The following is a 12,748-nucleotide window of genomic DNA, read 5'->3' on the forward strand; positions in this document are numbered from 1 at the left end:
TATATATATATATATATATATATATATACACACCTCCACTATATCCTCTCTAGCCTCTGTGTTACACTGTCTTTTGGTGTAAATGCACCATAAATATAAATAATAAAAAAACAGTTTTATATTCACTATATGACTACTAGAAATGCTACCAATAGGATGAATAACCACAAATAAATAAAAATAGATTTAATAATAAAAGGTATAATTTTATTCATACATATAAATTAAAAACACTTTAAAAAATGGTGAGGTATAAAGGCATGACCATACACAATGAAAGTTCACAATCAAACATATAGAGAGCGGGTATAACATAAATACCAATGCTGACTTCCCAACAATAAATGTATAGGTCTGTATATAGCTATAGCAATAAGGTTATTAAAGGTACAAGTGAGTGTCAACTAGACGGGTAAATGGTAAGTATAAGAGACCCCAGTATGTGCAAATATCAAAAAGGCAGACATGCCAGGTAACGGGGAACAACACAGGAAAAGAAACCCCAGGACTCTGACGTACGTTTCGCCATGTGGCTTTCTCAAGGAGAAGGTCTCTTATACTTACCATTTATCCATCTGTTTGACATTCATTTGTATTTTTAATGATCCTGTTGCTAAGTGAATGTCAAATAGACGGATAAATGTCACAAACCCCACCCATCGGCGCTCTTGTCACATGATCGAGATGCTGATGGGTTGGCATGACAACCAGGGGTCTCCAGAAGACCCCCATTCTTGTCATGGCATATCTGCTATGAGCTATGCCCTGTGGCCGGCGTACATAGCAGGTGATCATTTCTGCTGAAGCCCTGCTATGTGTAGCATAAGCCACCAAAAGATCGCAGCTTCAAGACTCCTAAGGGGACTATTGAAGCAAGGAAAAAGTAAATAAAAAATGTAAAAGCTCATATCATCCCCAGAGCTGAATATGTTTTGTAGACCCCTACTGCAGTACGACAGTGCTGTAAGATTTCTGACCGCATGGTGCACTTTCAGGGAAACAGACAGGAAAAATATGGCCACCGCCTGAAGGTGTGGCCCTTGAGCTCTAACATTTAATGTATAACATATTGGTTATAGATGTATAAAATATATATTTGTTCATTATTTCCTTATTTTTCATTTGGCAGAAAATAAATAACAATGACAAGATCAAAGTCCGGGATCTGCAGATTGTTTCTAGGTAAGAATTTGTACTTTCAGACACCTTTTCTGCCTTGTACGGCAGATTACTAAGTACAATTGTCAAGTGTATGTAATGGATGATATGTGAAATAAATGACTGTATTGAAGGGAGGCATTGGCACACATGAAGGAAGGTGAAGAAGAGAAGACTAAGTGCTACAGTGCACTCATCTGGACAGAAAGGACCATAGAGAAGGAAGACCTGGAATTTCTTAATGACTTGAAGGTTTGTATTACATATGGTAATTAGTATTATGTGATGTATGATTCCTGCCTTGGAATGAGACTGTTGCAAAAATTGAATTTTGAAGGTGGATGATGCATTTTACGTTTAAGGGAATCTGTCAGTAAGACCAACCCTCCTAAGCTGTCTATATAGGCATGTAGTTGATAAAAAGTTGAATAAAATTATACCTTAATGCCCACAATCCAATCTTGAGAAACTTAGGTTTTTCTTAATATGTAAATGAGCTGTTAAGATCTGTGGGCAGGACATAGATCTCCCTGAGAATTTGCCTCCAGAGCTTATTTTGAATGAAAGTGGGTGTTACCGGTGTGATGTGTAATGACTGACAGTCTGCTTTCCTGATCTACATGTCTAGGCCATGTGCACACGTTCAGGATTTTTCGCGTTTTTTTCGCGTTTTTTCGCTATAAAAACGTGATCACACTGGTAACTTCTCCTATCATTGAAAATAAGCTCTGGAGGCAGATTCTCAGGGAGATTAGTGTCCGGCCCATAGATCTTAACAGCTCACTTACATATTAAGAAAAATGTGGATTACTCTGGACTAAGACATCAGGTCACGGATATCAAGGTATCATTGTATTCAGCTTTCTATTACCTACGTGCCCATATAGACGGCTTAGGAGAGTTAAGTTTACTGACAGATTCCCTTTAATATGATTTAACAATTTTATATTTTAATGTTATTTGGAAGACTTTCAGATATATAATAGTCAAAGTATAATTTATAAAATAAGAAAGATGAGATTAGTGGGCTCAGAACACAGTCATAATGCTCAGTGACCCCCGGACCTATAAATATGACTGGTGAATAAGCAAGTTATATAATATATAATAAATTTACCATCTCATAATATACCACAAAGGACCATAGATATCTCAGACTGAGGGTCACTGGGAAAGCATGTTTAATTTATGTCTAGGAACGGAGATGCAAAAAAAACTAAAGTAAGAAAAAGATTCCCAAGAGAGCTCCTGCTGCTCATCTGAGACATAAAGGGAAAGGTATGGGGCAAGAAGTCAAGGTAACTGGAGAATCTATGGAGGATAGGGACAAAGAATGTAAAAATGGGTAAATGGAGAAATCATTTGAAGATTTCAACATTGAAGACTGCCAGTTCGGCATTTGGTCAGGGATCACTTTTTGAGTGTATAAATTGTACAGTGAACCTTAAATAGCAATTATTGTACAGTTTCATGTATTCTTGATTAGTGATGGGCGAACCCCTGGATGTTTGATTCCGGCTTCGGTTTGGGTACCACGACAGTACCTGAACCCGGACCCCATTCAGATGAATGGTGGGCCCAAAAATCCATTATTTGCCACACTGCCATCTGCATGAGAGTGCGGCAAACACTGCCTCTGAACGGCGGTAAGATTGTTACCGGCGGTCAGAGACCTGTGGTTCCCACACTGTCAGATGTCCGTATCTGTCACCGGAGGTAAAAAGTTTACCTCTGGTCAAAGGCATCAGCTGATGAGAGTGCCCAACAGCCTACGCCCACTGCTGCTAATAACAAGAGCAGGCAGCGGCTGATGTTCATCAGCCTGCGCTATAAATAAATAAAAATTGGCTTGAGTTTCCCTCTATTTTTGATAACCAGCATGGCAATACTGACAGCTGTGGGCTGCAACCCTCAGCTGTCAGCTTTATCATGGCTGGTTATCAAGAGTAGGGGGTCCCCAGGCCTTTTTTAAATTATTTAAATAAATAATGAAAAAAAAAAGAAAAAGAGAGTGGGGTCTCATCATTTTTGACAACCAGCCAAGCTATAGTAGACAGCTAGGGGCTGATATTCTCAGGGTGGTACTGAGGCATGGATATTGCCTCTCCCAGCCAAAAATTAGCAGCTCGCCTGTGGCGATGGCAAGTGGGATTAATATTTGTGGCGTAGATACCACCTATGTTTTGTCAAGTGACATCAAGCCCATGGGTTAGTAATAGAGAGGCGTCTATGAGACGCCTCTCCATTACTATCCCCATAGTTATATTGTAAGTAAACACACCGCATGAATAAAGTCCTTTATTTTAAATAAAAAAACACACTATTTAACTTTTTTTTAAATAAAAACAAAGTTATACTCACCTTATGCCCATTCCATTGAAACCCTCGTCCCCTGTAAAAAAAAACAGAAAATAATAAACAACAATAATACTCACCTAACGCCCATTCCATTGAAGCCCTGTTCTCCTGTAAAAAAAAGGAAAATAAAATACAACCATATCAATCACCTGTCCAACATACTGTCCCATGCCGTAATCCATGTCTATGATAAGTGGTTTTTAACCTGGACGGTGCCAAGATGCGACCATCCAGGCTGAAACCTGACTAAAAATGAAATGCCGATCCAGAACACTAACACGGACTTCCTGGAGAAGTTCGTGTTCGGGGTCCGTATTTTACTGTTCGGGTTCGCCCATCTCTATTCCTGATACATACTGTGTTTTACAGAATTTACAGAACTGTTTTATATATAATATGTCATTTACAGGAATTAAATCTCATACAAAAAACGCCCCTCCGAGTCCTCCACAGGCGACCCCTGGCTTCGCGATCCAGAATAATTCACACTATGAAAACAGAGTACATGGATGAACACCATTTCCGCCTGTATTTAAAGACACAAGCTGGGACGTATCCTTTCTCAATTACTTCAACAACCCCAAAGAAAACTGGGCAGAAGTTATGCTTTCTTTTAAGTGGCATGCTTTACTTACCAGGGAACACTGGTTCCCCAAATCCTCCATGTTTATAGTCAGATTGAAAGTTAGGAGTTACAAATATGGCAATTCGAATACATCTTTGGATAAATGATCCATTTCCCGACAACTAGTAACTATAACTTGTAATATTATTAATCTGAAGAAGCAGATAGAGGATACATTCAATTCTCATCTTCCTGTTGTCCATAGTTTCCATAGTCTTAGTTCTCCCCCCCCATACACATTAGACTAACCCAATGATATTGATGAGTTTGACTAACAATGTAATATGTATGAGGACCAACGACCGAAGATTGTCGGGGAGATGAGGATCGACATGTTCAATACTGGACTGGTGATCCTTTTGTTCTCGAAGAAGAGATGTTTGGCAGTGACTCTCTCTTAGGGACCACAGGAGCGCCCGGCGGAGTGAGTGTTCCCGTGTATGGGAAAGTCAGGAGAGATAACTATCATGCACTTGACATGCTAAGAAATAAACAAAACTGGGCCATACCTTCCCGAATCTTACCCCTCAAGAATCAGAGCGGTTTCTGTAAAGACCACAAGCGATGAGACCATCAATTGGCTGCAGAGGTCAGGTGACAGGAACAGCGCGTCATCGGATGTTTCTCTGTGTCATACAAGAAGATTTTTTTTTATTGAGGTGAAAATATTTCTTTTTTTTTTTTTTTTAATTGAAAGTGAAATTTAAATTTAATTTTGTCACAGAGAAGCCTTGTGGGGTTTCATGGCTGTTCAGAAAATGTGAAGCAAAATGTGGGTTTCCTTCAAGAAGTACAAGAACAGTATGCGTTTTCACATCAAGCATGGCCACCATCCAAAAATTATGCACACAAGCCTAAAGTCACCATCATGTTCCAGGGTGGGAGTGCTGATATATGGAGGTCCTATGGTGGATGTGCTGATATATGGAGGTCCTATGGTGGGAGTGCTGATATATGGAGGTCCTATGGTGGATGTGCTGATATATGGAGGTCCTATGGTGGGAGTGCTGGTATATGGAGGTCCCAGGGTGGGAGTGCTGATATATGGAGGTCCTATGGTGGATGTGCTGATATATGGAGGTCCTATGGTGGGAGTGCTGATATATGGAGGTCCTATGGTGGATGTGCTGATATATGGAGGTCCTATGGTGGGAGTGCTGGTATATGGAGGTTCCAGGGTGGGAGTGCTGATATATGGAGGTCCTATGGTGGGAGTGCTGATATATGGAGGTCCTATGGTGGATGTGCTGATATACGGAGGTCCTATGGTGGGAGTGCTGGTATATGGAGGTCCTATGGTGGGAGTGCTGATATATGGAGGTCCTAAGGTGGGAGTTCTGGTATATGGAGGTCCTATGGTGGGAGTGCTAGTATATGGAGGTCCTATGGTGGGAGTGCTAGTATTTGGAGGTCCTAAGTTGGGATTGCTGGTATATGGAGGTCCTACAATGGGATCATGTGAACTCTTCAGTTCATGCACCCAATTACACTAATAATAAAATCTTCACCTTATGCTTTAGGATTGCGTCCTGTAGAGATAAGGATACTTCCACTATGCAAAGTTTTACTTCCTTCACTATAATGCAGGTATATAAAGGAGTTTGCACATGGTGACTTTGGGAGAACTGTTCCAAATATCGGCTCCATGATGAAAACTACCGCTGATATCCTAGAGCTGGATGTGGAGGTCAGTGATGAGATGTGTGCAGTATTGTTGTGTGTCCTCCTGGGAGTAGGGATGTATATGTGTCAGTATATTCTGTGTATGTTGCTTTAGATTATGTTGGTGCTCTATAAAATAGCTGTATATATATTCTGCAATGTACACTTTTCAGTCTTTGCGTAAATGCATATTTTAGAGTAGTTTTGGAGTCTTTTCTTAAAGTTATGTCCATTTTGGACACACTTTTTAACTGATGATGGGGTGTCCTTCTACTGTTCCCCTTGTAGTATGTAAACAAAAGCGGGTCTACTTCAAAAAACTTGTGGGAAAGAATTGCTTCATTTCTATTGTAAATTCACTTTGCTGTTTAGTCTTTTGAGCATTTTTTCCGCTTCAGATTTTGGAAAATACCTGGTGGGAATAAAAAAAAAAAAGTGCATGCCGCTTCTCTGAGCAGCTCCTGATGGAAATCACTCCGAACTAGGCACTGTCCAATCAGAAGGCTGCAAAAAAACACTAGAGCAAAATAACTTTTCCAATATGCTAGAGGAAATGAAAAAATCCACCCAGAAAAAAACTTTTCAAAGAATGAGCACCTCATGAAGTGGTTTCCACTTGAAAACTTGTTGTTGCTAAACACCTCAAAATAATCTGTGTGCACATGGCCTTAAGATATATATTCTCTTTTTGTACATTTGATTACCTGGGGGGGGGGGGGCAAAATAAACCATTCCGCTTTATAAGAGCTCGGAACGTTTTTTTTTTTTTTCACCTCTGAACATAATATTTCAAGGGCGTTTCATCATGACTTACGATTTCTTCAGTGCTTTGATTTATACTTGATATCTAACAATGAAAATAATTAAATTTGTATACTCATTTCATAATATTTGTTTGCCTGCCTTTGATTGGAACTATTTTCGTAATGCAGAGCTCCAAATCCCCCGCTGACCTCTACATACCCATGGAGTTAATTGGTAACATTTTGACTGCTTCTTTTAGCCATCACTAGGTAGCTTGTATACATGTGTCTTCACAGAGCTCCCCCTGGTGGCTACTGCATGCAGACAGTTTTTTACTTTATGTATGAATGGGGGGCAGGGGAAATGGAGAACTGTAACAAATAAACTGAGCTCTTACTATTACAAAATTCATCAGTGGATAATTTTGGACCTAAAAAATAAAATTACGTTTACATCTGGAGAATCTCATTAATAGTTTATTTAATTCTGCTATTACCAGCACTATTAATTCTTTTCTTCTTTGTTTTATTAGTCTGTAGATGTGGACTGGCCGCCTGCTTTAGAAGATTGACATTTACTTTGGCGTTTGAATGGTGAAGCGAACTATATATGTACAATGGCACAACCGTGCATAATGCTATGTAATTGGATCATGTTGATCTGTCATTTTATGTAGTTTACAATTACAGTCACAACACAGTAATTATGAATGAGTTATGTTTCAGGAAGAAAAATATAAATATGAACAAGGAAATTAATTATTTTTAATATATAAATAGCGTGCTGCAGCAAAGTGACGTGAATGCTCAAACATCTGATTAGACTTGTTTGGAAAGTATATCTTTTTTTTAGCAACGTACAAACTGATGGGGCATTTACAGGTGTCCTATGGAGATTCCACATGGATTACAATCGCAGAATAAAATGAATCATACAATAAGAAATGGATACATTAATATTTTCAGAAAGAATACTGTGTACTTATATTTCACTGTATGTGCTATGTATAATGTGGGGTTTTAAATTTTATTTTCAATAATAAAATTCCAGTTTCGCCATTTTTGTTGTTTACGGCAAAGTAATAATTTTTTTTCTTTTAGGGAGCTCCCAAGTCTCTACATACGGTTATTGAGTTAAACAAAAAAGTTCTGTTTACAGTCACCTTTAGAAGGATATCAGCTTCTGGGCCAAATCCTGACAGTTGACAGCCCCCCATTTTTCTCTCTTCCATACTTGAAGTTTATCACAATTTCTGTGTTCTTGTTTGTCCACCTGCTGTTTGAGGATTGATCAAAGGCTCTCAATGGGATTTTCTTGGCCACGAACCTAAAATTTCAATATTTTGTTCCCCATAGTCAATCAGTTATCACTTTCACCTTCCGTCATGGTGCTTCATCATTCTGGAAAGAGCATTGTTCATCACTAAATTGTTCCTCAATTGTCGGGAGATGCTGCTCTTGCAGGGTGTTGAGATCTCATTCTTTATTCATGGCTGTGTTTTTAGAGAAAATTGAGAGTGAGCCCACACCTTTGGTGCTAAGGTTTCAGGATGTTGTTGGACTCATGGTAGCGCTCACCTGTTCTTGTCCAGACAATCATTTTTCCAGATGTCACAAAAAGTCGTAAGGGGGCTTCATCAGAGAAAATAGCTTTCCCCCAGTCCTCTCCAGTGCATTCCTATACTTCTTGTATACTGTCACTCTGTCATTAATGTGTCTTCTTTGCTGCCCTTTAGACCAGGTCAGCCTCCAAAAGACTTTGCTTCACTGTGCATGCAGATGCACTGACACCCACCTGCTGCCATTCCTGAACAAGCTCTGTAGTGGTTTTGAACTGAATTTGTTTTAGGAGATGGTTCTGTCTTTTGCTGGACTTTCCAAGACTCCCTTAAGCCTCCTTCACAGCAGTCGCAATTGTCTCTTTGATGCTTTTGATCAGATAAATGTTTGCTTTAGGGGAAATTTTACAAGCAGCAATGTCTTTGCCTGTAAAGCCTCTTTGATACAAAGCACTGATGACTGCCCATGCTTCCTTGGAAGTAACAGAAAAAGACCTTGATTTCAAGCACCAGCCCCCTTTTAAAAGAAACAGTCTGATTTTTAAATGGCATTGCTGAAATTTAATGGAAATAGTTTTTTTTTTGTGTTTTAAGTTAATTTTCATGGTAAGGAAATTGGGCAGTGACAACCATAGAGGACTGCAGGAGACCTCTGGTTGTCATGCCAACCCATCGGTGACCCGCGATCACGTGACGGGGGTCACCAATGGGTGGATTTCCAGCACGATTGCCGGAAGCGCATGTTTGACAGCCACATTTAATAGGTTAACAGCCGCGGCTGGTATGGGCACATATCAGCTGTTCAAAACAGCTGACGTGCGGGGAAAGATGTGTGCTCATCGCCCGAGCCCACATCAAAGGCGGAGACGAGACACGACATGCGCCGTACATGTACGGCGCATGTCGTGAAGTGGTTATGTCCCTATGGTCAAATTATTTTCAATGTTTCATTAGCTGATATTCAATAAATTGAAATTGAAAATTATTTTTTTTTATTTTGTTATTTCAGTGAGTTTCACTTTACAGAAGAATGTCAACAATTTTTGTCCGTGTGTATGTCTTTCTAAGCTGAGAACACGCGGCTGCCTCGCTATGACCAAAAAAATGGGTGCTATTTCAAGTTATATTGACAGTTCACTGCTGCGTAAAAGTTTTATAATATAACAATTAAAACATACCTACACTTTAATAAGATGATTATAGTGCTGGACTCTGCAGTTTAATCATTTTTCAAAATCGCTCAATTAGTGATTTTTACTGATAACCTGTATCACAGAGCGGCCAAAGTCTGTACTGCATGTTATAAGCAAAAATAATCCTTCTCTTGCAAAAGTGTCGGTACGGTTTAAAGGGAATCGGTCAGCAGAATTTTACACCCCAAACTATTTATACGTAGCTCTTTTGAAGACAAGTCTAGTAATACCTTTACATGGCAAGTCTGTTCCTCTATTACTGAGAAATCAGCGTTTGACTTAATATGCAAATAGCTATGGTGGATCCCAAGCATCTGTCACTCCAGCTCTATTTCCCGCCCAGTGACTTCTCCTCTTGCTTGATTGACCACTCCTTTGCACGAAGACACACAGCCTAGAGAGTGTTAGTAAATCTGCTTATGTGTAGTGTGTATGTTAATATACTCCCCTACCGCCGCCTCCAGGATCCAGCCCCATTCTGCTCTTCTTCTCGGTGATGTCCCACTCTGCAGAGTCTCCAGGTCACACAGCGCTCTGTGTGAGGCAGAAAGTGGCTTTTACAATGTCAGCTCATGGAGACTCAAAACGACACGCCATAGGCTTACACTGTAAAAGAGACATTTGGCTCATGCATAGAGATGCAAAAAGTCTGAAGTGAGATGATGTCGCTTAGAAGAGGAGCAGAATGGAGCTGGATCCAGGAGAAGGTGGTGATAGCTGAGTATATAAAAAATACACTACAGTACATGGGAGGGCTTCTTTTAGTATTTGCTGCAGACATTTCTCCTGCAAATAATAAAGTAGCAAGAAAATCGCAGCATAGATTACATGCAGTTTTTCGTAGTTTTTACTCCTTTTTTGACAGCGTTTTTGATGCATTTTTTCCCCATTCATTAGAATAGGTGAAAAAAAATGAAGGAATTGATATGCTGTAGATTTGAAACTGCTTAAAATGTGCAAGGATAAAATAACCAAAGAGTGCATGAGACTTGAGGAATCTTATTCACTTTATTGGTATTAGGAAATCCTTCAGCTTTTGTGGAGAAACGGCACAGAAAAAAATGCAACAAAAATGCAAAAAATACTTAATGCATTTTAGGAAAAAGGGAAGTAGACCTACTGGTATTTTGGTTTTCAGAAGTCCCTCAGGGCAGCATCACAGGACTAGTCCTTCCTTGACCTATGACGGAACAGGATCACTGAGTAGTTAAAAGGCACCTCCACCCTCCAGTGTTTTTCAAAGTACCACAGAATAATGGATGCAAATGGTCTTTCGAGCCACTAGAAACTCATATGCAAGATAAAAATTTTAATGGTCCCAGCTCAAGCCATGGTGACTTGATGAATGACCGATCTGCAGAAAGATCGATTTTGTGCAAGCCTTAAGATAAGAGAGGGAAAATAAGGGTACTGTCCTGAGGGGCTTCTGGAAAGCAAATTACCAGTAGGCCTACCCAACTATGGGTTCTTTACTGAAAGTAGTGAGAGTATGGGACCTTCTGCCACCTGAAGCTGTACTGTTCATTTATGACAAAGAGGGCCTGGATGCCTTCTTTGATGAATATAATACAGGTTATAGGACTACAATCTGTTGACAGGATGTTGATCAAGTAAACTAGTCCGATTGCCATATGTGGAATCAGGAATGATCTCAGCGACCCCCACGACATGAGAAAATTAGCATCTACAATACCTCACTGGAATTTTTCTGGAACAATAGTATGTCGTGTTATAGGATGAACTTGATAGACATAGGTCTCGCTTCAACCATAGCTGTGAAATGGCGTCCCGACTTTAGCCATTAAGTGCCAAGTCTGAAAACTTCTGACTAGACATAGACAATAGCTGAATTGAGACTCATTCTGAAACCAAATAAATACTAGACAAATCTGAGCTGGATCTGGGTCCAGAGACACATGACTCTCTAACTGGAGGTGAGGCTAGAGACACAAAGTGCAAAGTCAATTAAAAGCATGAGACGTGAAGTCAGAGGCCAACGCTCAAAGGCACGAGGCCCGAAGCTAGAGGCACCAAGCCAGAGGCCCCAAATCTGAGGTACAAGGCACCAAGGCAGATGCCCAAACTAGAGGCACAAATGCACTAGGGACAAAGCCCAGAGGTGTTATGAGGCACTATGAAGCACAGAGGTACTATGAGGCACTATAACTTATAAAGGTGCCATAAGGCACTAAGATGGTGCCACAAGGCTCAGGTGCCATGAGGCTCTATGAGGCACAGCAGTACTATGAGGTGTAGAGGTGCCATAAGGCACTGAGTAACAGGTACTATGAGGCACAGTGGTGCCATAAGGTACTGATCAATAGAGGTGCCATGAGGCACTTTAAGGCTCAGGCTAAGGCCACACTTGAATGTGCAACACATGAGATCAGACTCTGACTTACATTTAAGAGGGTAATCCATTTGAATTCAGGATAAACCTTCACATCACAATTGTCAGACTAGCCTTACTCGAAGGAGCCAATTAATGAGGTGCATCTGGAGGGCAGTCTTCACAAAGGTAATGTGCTGTAATAACTCTGCATAAGTTAAACGTTGAAGCCAAAACATCAGCACATGAGGCTCTCGGCCCAGGTACAACATAAAGGCATGAGTCTAGTATCAGCCCAGAGGCCTTGCCTTTCGAGACAATATGTACACTGTGCACTTACCTGTGCTGCCTCGCCTTTGCCTCCAATAATATTGGAAGAACCGGGGAAGCTGGTAATACCGTGAGCCCACCATGGAGGGAAGCAGCGTCCCAACCAGGAACACTGCATTGTTGTAGAACAGGTAATATATCATTCATTCTTTGAACTGAAATATCCTGCATGTCTATTGCTCCATTCCCTGACAGCAAGCAAGCTTGAATGGTAATATATCATTCATTCTTTGAACTGAAATATCCTGCATGTCTATTGCTCCATTCCCTGACAGCAAGCAAGCTTGAATGGTAATATATCATTCATTCTTTGAACTGAAATATCCTGCATGTCTATTGCTCCATTCCCTGACAGCAAGCAAGCTTGAATGGTAATATATCATTCATTCTTTGAACTGAAATATCCTGCATGTCTATTGCTCCATTCCCTGACAGCAAGCAAGCTTGAATGGTAATATATCATTCATTCTTTGAACTGAAATATCCTGCATGTCTATTGCTCCATTCCCTGACAGCAAGCAAGCTTGAATGGTAATATATCATTCATTCTTTGAACTGAAATATCCTGCATGTCTATTGCTCCATTCCCTGACAGCAAGCAAGCTTGAATGGTAATATATCATTCATTCTTTGAACTGAAATATCCTGCATGTCTATTGCTCCATTCCCTGACAGCAAGCAAGCTTGAATGGTAATATATCATTCATTCTTTGAACTGAAATATCCTGCATGTCTATTGCTCCATTCCCTGACAGCAAGCAAGCTTGAATGGTAATATATCATTCATTCTT

General features: G+C 40.2%; 1 protein-coding gene across 1 annotated transcript in view; it reads left to right on the forward strand.

Annotated features, from left to right (window-relative positions):
• Positions 1 to 7,604, forward strand: part of PUS10 (pseudouridine synthase 10) — a 135,852-nt gene extending 128,248 nt beyond the window's left edge. The window contains exons 14-18 of the mRNA XM_077282751.1: positions 1,130 to 1,182; positions 1,293 to 1,410; positions 3,926 to 4,068; positions 5,729 to 5,828; positions 7,080 to 7,604. Of these exons, the coding sequence (XP_077138866.1) occupies positions 1,130 to 1,182; positions 1,293 to 1,410; positions 3,926 to 4,068; positions 5,729 to 5,828; positions 7,080 to 7,118 (453 nt within the window). The 3' untranslated portion in view covers positions 7,119 to 7,604. The remainder of the gene's footprint in view (positions 1 to 1,129; positions 1,183 to 1,292; positions 1,411 to 3,925; positions 4,069 to 5,728; positions 5,829 to 7,079) is intronic.
• The last annotated feature ends 5,144 nt before the right edge of the window (positions 7,605 to 12,748 follow it).

This window comes from Ranitomeya variabilis, chromosome 2 (genome assembly GCF_051348905.1).
Source record: "Ranitomeya variabilis isolate aRanVar5 chromosome 2, aRanVar5.hap1, whole genome shotgun sequence".
Classification (NCBI taxonomy): domain Eukaryota; kingdom Metazoa; phylum Chordata; class Amphibia; order Anura; family Dendrobatidae; genus Ranitomeya; species Ranitomeya variabilis.